Genomic DNA, 16906 nt, shown 5'->3' on the forward strand with positions numbered 1-16906 from the left:
GCTCGGCAGCACCTCAAAGCAGCTCAACACAGACAGAAGAGGCTGCATGACTTACGAGCTCAACAGCACAGTTTCAATGTTGGAGACCTGGGACAGCACAAAAAAGAAAGGTTTCAGCCCCAAGTTACAAGCCCCCTGGAAAGGCCCGTTTATAGTTACTGCCAGCTGTGGTCCAGTGCTATATGAGATCCTGACTCAGCGTGAAAGAAAAGTCATGCACCATGATCGGCTGAAGATGCATACCAGCGATGTGATTCCTGCATGGATTAGGCGACAGACACAAAGTTCTCCTTCAGTGCCAGAAACCAGACCCCTCGGTGCCAGAACCAACTGAACAAGGCCCCGATGCACTACAGCCTCTGTTTCCTGATCACAGTAGTGACAATGAACTGGATGAAGCTGGGCTGGATCCTCCTAGGCCGCCTGCGACAAAAGGCAAGTGTCGGGTTGCGGTACGCAGGCGTAGGCAGGCTGCATTGCGCCTGCACCAAGAGGGCGTGTCTGCGTGCAGCAGACACGCAATCTCCTGATAGCCGGAGCTAACAATATCACATTTGAATAACTTTTGATAGGAATGTCCCAAAGAGCTGGGAGTTGGCTTATTGGATTCTAGACACCAGTGCACATCTAGTAGAAGTTCATATTTCTGGCATGAATATTTCATATAGCTGCCATTGAGTCCCCATATTAAATTTTATTGAAATTTTCACGTTGTGTCACGTTTTTTGCAACTTTTGCTAGGAAGGTCGTATAGACTCAGGAGTGGCACCATATGGTGGTAAAACGTGGTCTCTGGGCACGTAGGAGTTGGTCCCGAGTCTCTAGGTCCTTCCTTTCCCGAGATAGATCTAAGTCAAGCCTTTTCAGAAGCTTTAAAGTACCTTACCTTTTGATAGGAAGGTGGTATCCCCTTGGGACCCTGATCCCTCTGATGGTTTAGGGGTGCGGCCTTTCCAACGGTACCACCCACGAGGCTGTAGCACATATGGTTCCCGAGATACAGGCAGTTGCATCATATGCGCTGCAGGCTGTCGCAGCTCTCCCCAGTAGGGTTAGGGTTATCACATTTGAATAACTTTTGATAGGAATGTCCCAAAGAGTTGGGAGTTGGCTTATTGTATTCTAGACACCAGTGCACATCTAGTAGAATTGGTTTCAAACCTACAAGGTTTGTCCTTGTAGAATTCAGTTCAATTCATCCATCCATCCATCCATTATCTGCCGCTGGTCCGGGGATCGGGTCGCGGGGGCAGCAGCTTGAGCAGAGAAACCCAAACGTCCCTGTCCCCGGCCACTTCCTCCAGCTCTTCTGGGGGGACCCCGAGGCGTTCCCAGGCCAGCCGAGAAACATAGTCTCTCCAACGTGTCCTGGGTCTTCCCCGGGGCCTCCTCCCAGTGGGACGGGCCCGGAACACCTCACCGGGGAGGCGTCCAGGAGGCATCCTAACCAGATGCCCGAGCCACCTCATCTGACTCCTCTCGATGCGGAGGAGCAGCGGTTCTACTCTGAGCCCCTCCCGGATGACCGAGCTTCTCACCCTATCTCTAAGGGAGAGCCCAGACACCCTGCGGAGGAAACTCATTTCGGCTGCTTGTATTCGCGATCTCGTTCTTTCGGTCACTACCCGCAGCTCGTGACCATAGGTGAGGGTAGGAACATAGATTGACCGGTAAATCGAGAGCTTCGCCTTCTCCCGCATCACTGCAGACGCCGCACAGATCCGTCTGTCAATCTCCTGCTCCATTCGTCCCTCACTCGTGAACAAGACCCCGAGATACTTGAACTCCTCCACTTGGGGAAGGATCTCATTCCCGACCCGGAGAGGGCATTCCACCCTTTTCCGGCTGAGGACCATGGTCTCAGATTTGGAGGTGCTGATTCTCATCCCAGCCGCTTCACACTCGGCTGCGAACCGTTCCAGTGAGAGCTGAAGGTCACGGCCCGACGACGCCAACAGAACCAAATCGTCCGCAAAAAGCAGAGACCCGATTCTGAGGTCGCCAAAAATTCAGTTCAATTCAGTTTTATTTATATAGCGCCAAATTACAACAAATGTCATCTCAAGGCACTTAAATAGTATAGTCCAATTAAAGCCAATTGGAGTTCAATTCATTGCTAAGGAAACCAACAGATGGCACAGAAACTTGTCTTCAGTCCAATCTCCCGTCCTGAGCGTGCCTGAGGCGGCTGTGGAGAGAAACGACTCCCTTTGAACAGGAAGAAACCTCTGGCAGAACCAGAACCAGGAAGGGTGGCTATCCGCCTCCACCAGTTGGGGTTTGAGAGGACAGAAAAGAGGGGACAACAAACACTGTAACACCAAAGGATACCTGTTGGAACAGGGAAACACGAGTTAATGACCACAATAATGTCACATGTACATAATATCATTTGAGAAATTAAACGGGGGAAAAAGAGAGTAAAGAGAGGAAAGGTGTGACAGATGAGGCCCCCCAGCAGTCTGGGCCTATAGCAGCTTAACTATGGGATGTTTCAGAGTCACCTGAGCCATCCCTAACTGTAGGACACGGATGCGGACTTCAAAGCAAAAACTGGGTTTATTTAAAAAAACAAAACAAAGTAACAACAAAAGGCGCGGCTAAGCCGGATTCAAAAAACCTAACTGACAAAAAAAGGAACTAAACATGGCATGGATAAATAAATAAATACTTAACTTGCAAAAACGTGGAACGTGGAACATGGGGAAACAAGGAAGGAAGGAAGGAAGGAAGGAAGGAAGGAAGGAAGGAAGGAAGGAAGGAAGGAAGGAAGGCAGGCAGGCAGGCAGGCAGGCATCATGGGTAAGAATCTCACACTGAACACAAAGGACTGAGAACTTAAATAGGGAGTGAGCGTGATTGGGGACAAGGTGCAGCTGGAGGGGAATAAACAGGTGCAGTGAGTGAACTAATTAACAGGGTGCAGGGAAAACTAAGACGTGAACCGAAAACTAAACATGGATTAAAACTCAAAAACGTGACCTAAAACGTGAAACCAAAAACAAGAGTCCATGGGCGTGACAGAAGTAACAAATGCATGGAGCAGTTTTTCTGCATCACTCTGAGACAGGATGTTCCTGATTTTAAAAATATTACGAAGGTGAAAGAAGTACGAGAAGCCAAGAAAATACCATCTAGAGTAACTATATAGCTAGACAATCTCTCCCTGAAGCGCTCAGGTCCAAAGATAACTACTTCAGTTTTGTCTGAATTTAGAAGCAGACAGTTCTGAGTCATCCAGGTCTTTATGTCTTTAAGACATGCTTGTAGTCTGACCAACCTATTGGGTTCATCTGGTTTTATAGATAAGTACAACTGGGTATCATCAGCATAGCAATGGAAATTTATGCCATGCTGTCTAATAATGTTACCTAATGGAAGCATGTATAAAGTGAAAAGAATCGGTCCAAGCACAGAACCCTGAGGAACTCCATGACTTACTCTGGTGTGTGAGGAAGATTCTTCATTTACAAGAACAAACTGAAATCTATCAGATAAATATGACTTAAACCAGCCTAATGCAGTTCCTTTAATCCCAATAACATGTTCAAGTCTCTGTAATAAGATACTGTGATCGACCGTATCAAATGCAGCACTGAGATCCAACAGGACAAGCACAGACACAAGTCCGCTATCAGAGGCTAAGAGGAGATCATTGGTAACTTTCAGCAGTGCAGTTTCTGTGCTATGATGCACTCTGAATCCTGACTGAAACTTTTCAAACAGATTATTTCTGTGGAAATGATCACAAAGCTGAGCTGCAACTATTTTTTCAAGAACTCTAAAAGGGAGATTGGATATAGGACAGTTGTTGGCTGTATCAGTTTTGGACAAGAGGCTGTTTGATGACTTTGTGGCATTGTGTGGGAACAATCGCCTTATACTGAACGCAAAATCTGAGTGATGATTCTGTATTTTAGATAAACAGGAATAAGCCAAACACTGTCTCCGTTCTGGGAGAAGAGGTGGAGGTGATAGAGGAATAGAGATACCTGGGAGTTTATCAAGACAACTGACTGGACTGGAAATGCAACAATGTGGCTGTCTACCAAAAGGGACAGATCAGATTCTACTTCTCGAGGACGCTAAGTTCCTTCAATGTTGCATATCATTTATAAGTTTGTGGCGGAGAGTGCAATACGTGTCAGAAATAAATAAGTTAAATAAGTGAACTACGTTTTATTTATTTTCTACCTTTTTCTAAAAAAATCAGGAAGATTTTAAGGTGATCAAATATACTTTGGCTGTCTCGTCTTATTTTTCAAACATTCACTAAGGATTTCTGAGGTCTTAATAACAGATAATCTGTCCCTCAAGTTTATAATTCATGAGATGTTGTTCAAAATATCTAGTAAATGTTTGAATATTTTTTTTATAACCAATTTACAAGGAAGTATATTACATTTTCAGATGCTGAAAAGGAAAATCTGTTTGAGGATGACCTACCGTTGGCATCTGTGTGCATTGTTAGTTGCACGGATCGTGCTTGATTTACGAAGTTTAAGGGAGGAGATTGAGAATCCTTTTGCCAACCAAAGATTATGTACTGTTTTCACCATCCCGTTTTTGACAGAAACCTATGTGACAATTTTGCATAGTGTGGAAATATTCAATTCAATTCAAATTCAATTCAAAAATACTTTATTTATCCCAGAGGGAAATTAAATGTTGATGTAGCTCAATTAAATCAAAGAGTTATTATAGATGCTGATGGCTGTGGGCAGGAAAGATTTCCTGTAGCGGTCCGTTTTGCATCCAAACTGAAGAAGCCTTTGACTGAAGAGACTCTGTTTTCCGATAACAGTCTCATGGAGAGGATGTTCAGGGTTGTCCATAATTCTCTTGATTTTATGCAAAATCCTTCTTTGCATTATTGTCTCCAGAGGTTCCACAGTCGTCCCCAGAACAGAACCAGCCTTCTTTATCAGGTTGTTGAGTCTTTTTAGGTCCCTGGTTCTGATGCTGCTGCCCCAACAGATGACACAAGAGGAAATGATGCTCTCAACAACAGACTTGTAGAAGATCTGCAACATCTTGTTGCAAACCTTGAAGGACCTTAGCTTCCTCAAGAAGTACAGTCTGCTCTGTCCTTTCTTGTAGATTGCTTCACTGTTGTGTCTCCAGTCCAGTCTGTTGTCCACATGAACACCAAGGTATTTATTTAATAGTAATATGTTGCACAGACAAAGAGGGAATTTGATAGCTTTAAATTGTACAAATGTCCACATTGTAACGTTGTCCTTTTTCTTCTGTGGAAGCCATATAGTACCCAAGATGAACGGTGGTTGGCTTGAGCGAGTATTTGTAAGTGATATATTCTTTCTCAGTTTCAAAAGTAAGTGACGGCTCTCTTGATTATATGTATTGCCGCAGCTTCATAGAAGTTGCTCTGATAGACAACAGTAGAAAACATTTCCTCGTGTTTTTGCCGTTGCTTTTCTCCGCCAAGCCTGCAGGGGCGCTGTGGTCCTCAGCCTTCTTCTGCTCCACAAACCCACCGCGGTACACGTCATGCAAACAGCAGCTTTCATAGTATGCGCATGCGCATCTCGGAATTATTCGGTTTCTTCGTCTTGAAAAGGATAACACGGTAACAGTCTATCTCTGCCAGTTCTGCCCTCTGTAATTGTAATTTTTCTTCAACTTCGTTAACATTTCTTCTATAATGTCTGTAGCGCTGATGTAGACAGCGAGCGCAAACCTTTGTGTTCATTCTGACTGAGTTTACTGAGTATTTATCGTAGAGAAGACTCGTCTGGTCCACGTAAGCGTTTCACTTGGACCGGCCTCGAATCTAACGCGAAAGTTGTCACCTTTTTTCCGCTGTATGTCCAAATAATCCGTGTGTGAGTGATGTGTTCCAGCTGTTCGTTTTACCGTTCTTCATTATTTAACACCAGATGAGCGTTTAAACCAGAAATGTGCACATACGTTGTAGTTTCCGGGTAACTGTGTATAACTGTTGCTTTTTCCAGATGACCATGATGCTGCGCGTGTGTGTGCTGCTTGCTGTGCTCGTGCTGGGCTCAGGAGAGGAGGGAGCCCGCCTGCTGGCCTCCAAATCCCTGCTGAACCGCTACGCTGTGGAGGGCCGAGACCTCACCCTGCAGTACAACATCTACAACGTGGGCTCCAGGTCAGTCATCAGGGTCTGTCATCAGGGTCTGTCATCAGGGTCAGTCATCGGGGTCAGTCATCGGGGTCAGTCATCGGGGTCAGTCATCAGTAGGGGTGGCACGGATCACAAAACTCACGGTTCGGTGTGTATCACGGTTTGAGGTCTACGGTTTACGGTTTTGTATTTTTTTTATTTTTTTATTTTATTTACTTTTAGCCCCATAATACACACCATTACACCAGTGGAACACTGTAATAATCACTGAAAAGATTTTACTACCAGAAAGCTAGCATTTTGAGAGAAAAAGAGGGAAGACAATGGATGATTTCAACATGTTTTACATTTATTACTAAAAAAAAGTGTCAGGAATGTTTGCCATCTGGTGGCATCTACAGGACAACCACAATAGAAATGGGGAAAAAAGTGACATACCGTGGCTCCAGCACCTTCAACATGTTTCTAAAGCCTTCAGCCTCCACCACGCTATAGGGCTGCATGTCCTTCGCAATGAATAAACCAATGGCTTTGGAAATTGATTTTGCTTTTGCGGTGTCCTCAGCCAGAGGCTGTTCAAATGCAGCGCTGAAGGGCTTTTTGGCAGGCTCTCCTCCCCTCCACTGACACACTTGTCTGCGCAAATGGCCGGACACATTTGAAGTGTTTCCACTAGCGTATGCAAGACGGGTTTTGCAATGCTTGCATGTCGTAATCGTTCGATCCACCCTTTTGTTGCCAGCATCGGCCCGCCTTCACTACTTCCACTTGCCGTGTTTGTGCACGCCGCCACACCTCTTCGCTTTCGCTTCTTTGACGCGAATTGAAATCACATGCTAACATACGGGCTACAATGCGAACGTCTGGACACAAAAAAAAAAAAAAAATTTAAAAAATTAAACCGTGGACCCCGTACGGTTTGCACACGCCCCGCCCCGTGCGAAGCAAACCGTACGGTTCGGAGCGTCCACCAAAACCGTACCATGCCTAGTCATCAGGGTCAGTCATCAGGGTCAGTCATCAGGGTCAGTCATCAGGGTCAGTCATCAGGGTCTGCACAGAAGACACTGATAGACTTTACATGATGTCATGAAAACAAAACAACACTACTGGTAAATTATGTCAGAATACTAACATACTACAGATCTGCTGTGTTTTTATCTTAAAACTGGACATTTAATCTGTGAAACATGGTGAAGTTAAACCCTAACCTACATGGTCACAGTGCAGAAACTGAAACAGGACGGTCTGTCACTCCCCCACTGTTTCCACTTACCGGTTTTGTGTTTGTATAATTTGTCCATGAGGACGAGCCAACCCAGCTCAGAGTAGTAACCTCGAGTAGCTTTTAGAATATTATGGCTGAATATTCCTGATAATCACACCAAGTTAAGCCTGTCAGTGACCATCTCTGATAAAATACCTCCTCAGTTGGAAAGGCTTTGGTATTGTAGCTGCAGATACTGGAAATGTTTCCAGGCTGCCTAAAATGCCTGACTTGTTGTCATAGTAAGGATGTCATGTCTGTTATAACCCATCTTTACAGTACTGAGAGCCAAAACCTCTGCTCATTTAGGGCTTGTAGCTCTCTGTGTTGAGCACTAAAGACGAGCGCTGATTTTGACATCTGTCGATATCAGTCTAGCTGCCTTTTTTTTTTTTTTTTTAGTAGATACAGATGGATGATATTGCTGATATCAGTTTTCTTACAGTTGTCCTCATCCCCTCTTCAAAAGGTGACTCGTGTTTTTCATTGAATCAGACTCTGTTTTTATACTTTAATTAAGATTCTAGCATGGTTGCCGCTATGGCTAGCGCGAGCGTTGTTGATGACGTCACGGTTTCGTGCCGACCATTTAGTGGCACGAGTTAATGCGCCAGTAGTTACAATCTTCTCCGTCACAGAGGTGTTGCTGCTACGTAAAGGTTACCGCTAACTACTCTACAACCACGAAAGTGTAGAAGAAAACAATGCCCCTGCAGCACTGTCATCAATGATACTGCTGCTTAAAACCTCTACTTAGAATATTGTTATAGGACTTTTAAGTGTATTGTGTTACCTTTTGTGTGTTTGTTATGAAATAGTGTGCTTTAATGGACACACTTGGGAATTATCGTTACCTTTCAGGATATAATAATAATAATAGATCAGTTTTATATAGCGCTGATACTCAAAGCCGCTTCCAGTGAATAAAACGACAGCAAATTCCTAACGACATCATTTATTTACAAATAATTTCACAAAGTAATTTACATGACAACCGTCAGCCGTGAGCCTGTTTTCCAGTTGGTCCATCCGGTTTGTTGTTCTCAACAAGCGCCAAGTTACAAATTTGCGTGCCAGAAGGAAATAAGTTATTTTTTGACGTCACGCACCATGCGCACCGTGAGCTACGCATCAACTATAAATCTAGCTGTAGGACCAGGACCCGAAGGCAGTGCGAATACCCATTGTTCAGGCCCCCCCAAAAAAACATTTTTTTTTTGGGTGGCTACTCACAGCGCCATCTTGTTGTAGACCTGTAACTACAACAGCTAGGTTTCATGAAAGTGGGCAATCTTATAGAAAACGTGTAAACTCATATAAAATGCTTGTAAATTGTGGTACTTCTGTTGTTGTTCTGTAGGAATCCTGTGTGATTTGGTGTCTTCTCTGTCTCTGCAGTGCTGCTCTGGAGGTGGAACTGTCCGATGATTCATTTCCTCCTGAAGACTTCGGAATCGTTTCCGGGATGTTGAATGTTAAATGGGACAGGATTGCACCGTATCCTTGAAATAAAATGTTATTGCAACTCTGCTTAATGCACTGATACTAGTTTAATGGCAGAAAATTAACATTTAAGTTAAGTAACTTTATTTATACCCGAAGGTAAATTTGTCCTCGGCTTTTAACCCATCCAGGTTGGCACCTGTTGACACACATGCACAGGGTCACACACTCAGAGACAGATGCCAACCTGGAGCGGTGGGCAGCCATGAAAGCGCCCGGGGAGCATGGGGGTACGGTGCCTTGCTCAAGGGCACCTCAGCCGTGACAAGGAGGTGGACTGACACCCCTCCAGCTATCAGTTCCACCAAGCGAGAGTGGGAATCGAACCACCAACCTTCCGGTTATTGGACGACCGACTCTAACCACTGAGCCACAGCCGCCCCTACATGGTTGTAGGAATACATGTGCAGCTTTTGAAGCAGAGGTTAAACATCCTTCTGCTGGCAGTTGTAAAGGATTATCTACTTAAGCAGGTATACCCATGCCTAAAATACCAGCATCTGCATGCTAATAGAAAGTCTATTGCTGGTAATGCATGCTTGTGTTGGGGGTTAGAAGTTTAAGTGTTCACAGAACATCACCAGGTGAAACATGTACAACAGCACAGCAAGATGTCACTGAAAACCATGTTGTCACATACCTTATTACATGCCATGTTAGAATGAGACTACAGAGAGGCTCAGATGTGGGAGATCTTCTTGAGTTTATTTCAGATATACATGGACAGGCTTGTCATCTTTAACAGTGAAACTCAGAGCCAGCAATGTGTCTCACACAGTGGTGCTGCGGCCCCTGAAGGCTGGTTACTTTAACTTCACCTCGGCATCTGTCAGCTATCTGGCCCAAGAGGGCGGACAAGTTGTGGTAAGAGCAGCTGGAATGTCCATGGATGGAAAATCTGTGTTCTGAGGTGAGGGAAGCTGATCTCTTTTTGTGTGTGTCTTCTTGAAGGTGGGCTACACCAGTGCTCCAGGCCAGGGGGGCATCCTGGCTCAGAGGGAGTTTGATCGGCGCTTCTCTCCACACTATGTGAGTGTTTCATCAACTCACTATTTTTTACTCCTAACTGAAATGCAAAAAGAAACAATCTTCTGAGCTGGTGTTTCTTTTGCTTTAAACTTTTAAGTACTTTGCATCTGTGTGCTGTGAAAAGACAGGACTACTACTGACTTAATGCAATTTAAAGTTTAGATTGGACTGGTTGGATTTATTGTCTTTGTTTTTTTTTTTTGTTTTTTTTACTGTGCTGTTTCTGAAGTTGCTGTTGGATCTAATCAGAAATAAATTCTGCCTGAGAGTACATGAGTCTTCTACCAATCAACTTTGTTTTTCATGTTTGAACAGTCTCTTGGTACCTGACTCACTGTTCCATGTCTTCCCTCTAGCTGGACTGGGCTGCATTTGGTGTGATGACTCTGCCCTCCATCGGCATTCCTCTGCTTCTCTGGTACTCAAGCAAGAGAAAGTATGACTCGCCAAAGGCCAAGAAGAACTGAGGAGCTATGGCTGGGTTTGAAGCTCGGGGGAGGTTTAAGAGTGACAGGATCTCTGAAGGGCTTAATGACCCATATTGGGAGTGAAATTGAAAATTCAGTGACCAAGGAACAGGATTTGATTTAAGAAAGAAAAAAGAAAAAAAAGCAGAGTGGTTACAGAACAGGAGCTTCACAGCTGCTGACCGTTCTGTCACATCTGCTGAAAGGTTCACGTGACAGAACATGGTATCTACTATTCATGCTCTAACAGTTGTTTAAAACACTGTAATGGCCTGAATTCAGATGTGAAATTTGTAGCCAGTTGTTAAACTTCAAATTACATCAATAAATGTTTTTGTTTTTGTAATCTCTGACTCATTTGTGAAGTTTGCAAGCTTTTTATATTGCGTGAAACCACGGAAACTAGTTGGGTTGTCTTTGAATTGGAAACAGGGAATTTTTAGGCAGGGAGTTGTCAGCGTAGCTCATCTAGCAGAGGCAGAGAGGAAGTGACTGAACAGAGAGAACTCTGAGCAGTGCTGACAGCTCCAAACCACAGATCTTCATAGAAGACATTAATTTCCTGCTTAAATACTTAACTGTGGAGGCAGTATTTTGTCATTAAAGACGTGTGATATGTGTATTTAGATGTTCCAATCTGGGTGGAAATGGAGAATAGTTCAACTGAACTTCCACTGTGTTCTTACATTTATTCAGCACAAAGGAAAACACTCTTGAAGCAAAGACGCAACCCTTTATTAGAAACACCGTATCCATTTGGCATGAGGCCCACGCCTTTTTGAATGAAAACATTAAACTATCATGCTTCAATCCTATATGGGGAAATAGTTTTAAACCCGGGAGGCAGGTTTCAAACAGTGGATAGATTTGGGGATAAGTAAAATGAAAGATTTATTTATTGATCATACATTAATGTCATTTCAACAGCTGGTGGATGAATATAGTCTTCCCAGGAAACATTTCTTTGGATACTTACAAATTAGAAGCTTCATACATTCTCAAAGTAAGACTTCTGTAGAACTGCCATTATCTTTAATTGAACAATTTACAGTTGACATTTACAATATAACTGTATTGTCACGCCAACTGACAGAACAGCACATCCAACGCAGCACATCCAACGCATCACATTCACATTCACATTCACAACAATCCAAACAACCAGTCTTCAGCCGGACCGACAGGGGGCAGACCATCAATGGAACAACCAAACCACAGCACCCCAACTGACTTCCTGTCTGGACAGAGCAACTACCTGAAAGATGGCCATTTTAACTTCAAATGAACACATGCAGCAGAGGAGAGAGAAGGAAATGTTTGTTCAGAGCAAATGCTTGGAGAAAGAACCAACTAAAGAAACCAAAAAATCCCTCAGTTCACCGGTCAGACGCAACTGGTTTTCAACCTAACTAATTGATTGAGACAACCCCTTCCATCAAGAAAATCAATCCAACAAAAGAACTTGAATAAAAACACAAACTGGTTGACAGTTTGGGGGACTTGTGGGTGGAGCTGTCTTGCGGTGTTGGGCGTGGTCTCTTGGTGGGCATTGGGGGGTGGTCGCTGGCTCTGGGTCGGGTGGCCGCGCCGCTCTGGCGTGGGTTGTAGTGCTGGGCCTGGGTCCTGGTGTCTGGCCGCTGCCTGTGCCCGGGAGGGTCTGGTTGCCCTGGGCACGCCGCCGTGAAGGTGGGTCGGTGCGGGTCCTGGTGTCGGGCTGGTTGCTCTGGGGTCTCTGATGTGCCTGCAGTCTGTTCTTTGTTAGGGTGGGGTGGCGTGCGGTGGGGTGTGGCGGTGCTTCTCCCCTGTTGGGGGCGGCTTGGGTGGGCCTGGGTGATGGTGGGTCTCAGGCCCGGACTGTTATGACTGGAGTGATTGTGTGGTTTGTTTGTTGTTTATTTGTTTTTGTTTGTTGTGTTCTGTTTTGTTTTGTTCTTTTCTTTATGTGTAGGGGCCGTCTGGGGTGGGGCGGGTGGGTGCCTTCGGGTTGCCAAGTGGCTCCCCGAATACGCTGCTGGCCCCAGACCTGGTGAACATCGAGCCCTCCTGCTCTGTGGCGGATCCCAGGAAACAGGGGTGCCTGTTGCAGCCATTCCTTGGCTGCCCTCTCCGGGGGAGCCTCTCTCCCCCGGTCTTCTAGATCCCCATACCCCTCTCCCTTCTGGCTCCTGTACACAGCACACATTCACACACGTAGGGTTTGAGGGCGGGTGTGTTCTGTGGGGGGCAGCGGATGGGTCCACGTAGGTGGTCCCATTTGCTGCACTCTGCAGCCCCCCGCCCTTGTTTTAATTACACCTTAGACATTACTAATCATGAGACACACACACACACAGATTAGGTTTTGGGGGGCGATAGCACTGAGTGGTATCTGGGGGCGGGGTTCTTTGGGTATGTAGGCTGCCCGGAGGGCCACGCTCCCAGTTCCACAAGGTTGCTTGCCCCTCAATTTTAAATGCTCACTATTAGAAAATATCAAAGAGCCAGAGGGGAGGGTCTTCCCGCACCCCTGTTGCCTGGTTGCTGCCTGGGGCGGGGGGGCCAGGAGGAGGAGTTGTCCTGCTGGTTCGGGGTCTGTGGTGGCTGGGGGGCTGCTGGCCCCAGGATATGCCCGCTACGCCACACTCCAGCGGAGGTGGGGGATGGATGCATGTGCTGTGCGAGTGTTTGTGGATTTTTTTTTTTTTTTTTTTTTTTGTCTTTATGTATGTATTTATTTATTTTATTATTATTATCATTTTTATTATTATTATTATTTTTCTTCTCTTATATGATCTATTGGGTGACTGGGTCTGGGTCCTGCTGTCCTCTGGCCTGCTTGTGCTGGTCCTGATGGGGGGGGGGGGCATTGCTTCTCCCCGCTGCTCGCGGCCTCACCCAACTGTGGGCACGTCTTGACTCTCGGGGCACTTGCCCAGGGGCACTGGGGCAGGCGCTGGCCCACTGCGGTTGGCTGTCTGGGGCGCCTGGCCCTCTCGGGTGTTGGGCGGGGCCCCTGCCGGGGGGTTTTGGTGGCGCTCGGGCTCGCGGGGGGTGGCGGGGGCCTGGCGGGGCTGGTAGGCTGCCGCCTCTGGTCGCCGGGGGGGCTCTACCCGATGCTTGTGGGGGCTCTGTCTGGGAGCTTCCTCTGCTGTCTTCTGGGGGGATGCGTGGTCGTCCCTATGATGGGCATGTACAATCCCAGTTGAACCTAGACGATGTCTATTGCATATATATCCTAAGGTCTTTGTGGCATATGCAAAGAAAAGAAAACTCATAGATTTTTGTTTGTTAAAAGTCAAGAGAGTAATAGCCTTAAAGGGATAGTTCGCCTCTTTTGACATGAAGCTGTATGACATCCCATATTAGCAATATCATTTATGAACATTGACTTACCCCCCGCTGCGTTCAGCCACCAAGCGACAGCCGCACCTGTTACGGTGTTTACTGCTCGGAAGCAGGGGACTGCTCGGTCTGCTCTTCGGTCTGCAGTTTACATTGGACGCATTGATATCAAGGGAGGCAAAAATAGCGCCAAGCGATGTGAGCTCTGACTTTTTCTCGATCGACGATTTTGTGATGCAAATGTATTACTCTGTGAAGCAAGACGCTTTATTTTTTTTAGCCCCAGCCAACTAGCCGGACTACCTTTATCAACACTAAAACTCAGCTGGAACTCGGCTCACAGGACGCAGCAGGGGGTAAGAAGATGTTCATAAATGATGTTGCTAAGGATGTCATACAGCTTCATGTCAAAAGATCCTATCCCTTTAAAGTGGAAAGATGTTCAGAGTCATAATCCCACCCAGTGGTTAAAAGAGAGGGTTGTTGTTATACATGTTTGTATGTTGTTGGTCATTTAAAATGAGAAAATCAATAAAGAGAATGGGAGGAAAAAAACAGCAGGCATATATAATAATCCATCTATACATCTGTTCCCTCTTTCTTTGTGTTGCATCTGCATCTTTGCGATGGAAACGCAGGGCCTGATGCCGTCGGCCCCTGATCATTTGCATAAAGTTGAGCCTCTCTCCACGTGTCGTGAGTGTTGCGAGCTCAAGTTGCTCACATCGCGTCGCTTACAAAGCCAGTCGCTCATTGTACATTGAAAATGAATGGCAGCTGACAGTGTTCCTTATATTTTGTCCCAATAGTGTATATTGGATGCAGTGTCTGTTCTTTTTATGTCAGTCATGCTAATGTTAAACTTATGGCTGCCTCATAAACGATTGTGCAATAGAATTCACAAGAGTAGTGGATTTACTTTGACTTTTCTTGTTAATGTGTTTAAAATTTAAAAATAAACAGTTTAATTGCATTGTAATATGTGATAAATATATATTAAATTCATAGAGTATTGGTTAAATTTATTTGGAAACATTTATCAAAAGAATAATGGCAATGATTACCTAATTTTAGTGAGTAATGTAACGTTGCAATCAAGTAAATGTCAAGCACAAGAAAACAATTAAAATCTACTAAATTACTTCATAACAGCAAATTCAACAGATAATTACAATTTACTTTTTTGAGTTAAAATTAAATTTTGAGTAAAATGATGTTCCTGCCTATGAAAAACAAGTAGACTTTATTTAATTTGTTTAAATAAGTAGATTGTTACTTGATATTGCAGCATTACATTTTACTTAAATCATTTGAGTGCAAATACTTACAATAGGTTTTTTAAGTCAATCTTATGAGTTATTTTTCAGTGCACGTGTTTTGGCTCCCGAGAGGGCACTTGAGGGCAGTTTAGCACACGTTGTGGCTCCCAAGGGGGTGTGAACCTCTCTTCAAGTTATGCACAAAGCTGTGAACTTCTGAGAAAGGGAAATCCTGTCCGTGCATGTGTTTTGCAGTGATTGTGAAGGTTTGCTTTCATCGCTTGGACAAAGCTGGCCCTAATTATCCTGAATAAATTCTATTTCAAACCGACAGTAAAACTGTATCGTATCATATCGGACTGCATTGCAACATTGATTTGAACAAAATTCAAACAGCTGACTCGATTTCTTATATTGAAACATTTCCGCTTTTACTTTGAAGACGTAATGTAAACCGGAAGTTGTGTTGTGTTTTTGATAACCTGTAAAGGATGTGGCGGAGAAAATGAGACGTGGTAGGAGGGACCGTGAACGCCCTTTGTTTTTACAGTAAATCGGACATGACATCAGATTGTGGATGTGGCTTTTTTCCGCATTCTCTATCTGCTGCCCACAGACGCTCTCCTGGACCCCCGTCAGCGGCTGGAAGACACATCCAGGGGATAACTGAGCGGCGGGTCAGGACCACCCGAGCAGGAAGCTGCGTTTGAGCCGGCTCTGATCCACCGGCCTGCCGTGACGCCTGAACGGAAACGTTGATGGTCAGTGGTCTTTCCGCATTTAGTGTTTCAAATGTTTTCACCTCCGTTCTCCTCGAACTGAGGAGTAGAAATTTGAATTCCTTTTCTCGGGGCTTTAATTGTGAATTTGCAGTGAACATGTCACTGCAGGTTTAGACATGTATCAGGAGCACAGGAGTGTCATGAACGTTACATGTGTATACTTCCCAATCCCCAGCAAGACATGCGCAGTAAAGACAAAATCTACTTTGCTGGTCAGTCGAGGAAAATTGTTGTCAGAGCAGCAACAACACAAAAAGTTATATGTACAATATGAATATTATAAGATATTTTAATATTGTAATTTAATTAAATAAAATTAAAAAACTGAATGTACTGTATGTGTACAGATGGCTGCTATCTAGAACTGTACATACAGACAGTGCAGAATAGAAATTATATGATAGCTGTGTTTATAGTTCAATGACAGATACTGCTACAATATAATTTACCTATTGGGATTAATAACATATTTTTCAAATTTGGAGATATACCAGGGAGCAGATCCTAATGTCTGGTTGTATGTCTGAATTGAAGATGTGCGCATTACTCTTGCTGGTGCTATGTGATAAATCTAAATATTCCCTTAATATAAAGTTGTCTTCCTTTCCTCATAATTCCAATCTGAAGAACATGAGAAAACACTATTGGTTTGCTGAATTGTCTCCTAAATGTGGTATTTTTGTAAAATTTGTTGGCTTTTTGAAGGACTTTCCTGAATAATTTTCTGGTTCTTAAACTATATTTTCATTGGTTATTTGTATTCTCAGGCAGGAAAAAGTCATTGTCTACACTGAGAAATATTAGAAGTGAAAACAGAGCTTGAATGCAGCAGTCACCTGGAACTGGGAAATGAAAGTACAGAGATGAGCCAGCAGGCACAGCTCCTAGTCAGTGTGAGTTGTGTCAGTGTGATGCACATACAGTATCACTGAACTTAGACAAAAGTGGTATGTATATCCACGCTGTCATCTTGTAACTAAACTTAGTGTTGTGGGTTTTTAAGGTTTGATGGTATTTATAATGATAGCACTTATTATTCACAGGAAAGGTATCCCAATAGTGGGAATAGGTCCAGAGAATTGACATACAGTGGCCTCAAATGAGTGACAGGCAGGAACATTCACAGGCACTATCCTCCACTTCTTGTGGTAGATTATCACGAGACC

General features: G+C 44.5%; 2 protein-coding genes across 5 annotated transcripts in view; both read left to right on the forward strand.

Moving 5' to 3' along the window:
* The first annotated feature begins 5501 nt into the window (after positions 1-5501).
* Positions 5502-10724, forward strand: ssr2 (signal sequence receptor, beta). 4 transcript variants are annotated; one of them, XM_075449980.1, is made up of 6 exons: positions 5502-5590; positions 5976-6136; positions 8778-8876; positions 9638-9746; positions 9834-9911; positions 10268-10724. In XM_075449980.1, exons 2-6 carry the CDS (start codon positions 5976-5978, stop codon positions 10376-10378), a joined length of 558 nt encoding a protein of 185 aa, XP_075306095.1. In that variant the 5' UTR covers positions 5502-5590; the 3' UTR covers positions 10379-10724. The 4 variants fall into 4 exon arrangements, with proteins under 4 accessions (XP_075306095.1, XP_075306097.1, XP_075306098.1 ...); XM_075449982.1 differs by having other exon boundaries at positions 5577-5622; XM_075449983.1 differs by having other exon boundaries at positions 5585-5628.
* A 4723-nt stretch (positions 10725-15447) lies between these two features.
* The window catches only part of LOC142367264 (death-associated protein kinase 2), a 48146-nt gene continuing 46687 nt past the window's right edge, over positions 15448-16906 (forward strand). Inside the window, exon 1 of the mRNA XM_075449251.1 lies at positions 15448-15719. The gene's annotated coding sequence lies outside the window, so the exon portion shown is untranslated. The remainder of the gene's footprint in view (positions 15720-16906) is intronic.

The sequence above is a fragment of the Odontesthes bonariensis genome, chromosome 18 (genome assembly GCF_027942865.1).
Source record: "Odontesthes bonariensis isolate fOdoBon6 chromosome 18, fOdoBon6.hap1, whole genome shotgun sequence".
Lineage (NCBI taxonomy): Eukaryota > Metazoa > Chordata > Actinopteri > Atheriniformes > Atherinopsidae > Odontesthes > Odontesthes bonariensis.

Coding starts and splice junctions, on each gene's coding strand:
- ssr2 (XM_075449980.1), top strand. CDS start 5,976: ATGACCATGATGCTGCGCGTGTGTGTGCTGCTTGCTGTGCTCGTGCTG. Junction 9,747..9,833: donor AAGAGGGCGGACAAGTTGTG/GTAAGAGCAGCT, acceptor GTCTTCTTGAAG/GTGGGCTACACCAGTGCTCC. Junction 9,912..10,267: donor GGCGCTTCTCTCCACACTAT/GTGAGTGTTTCA, acceptor TCTTCCCTCTAG/CTGGACTGGGCTGCATTTGG.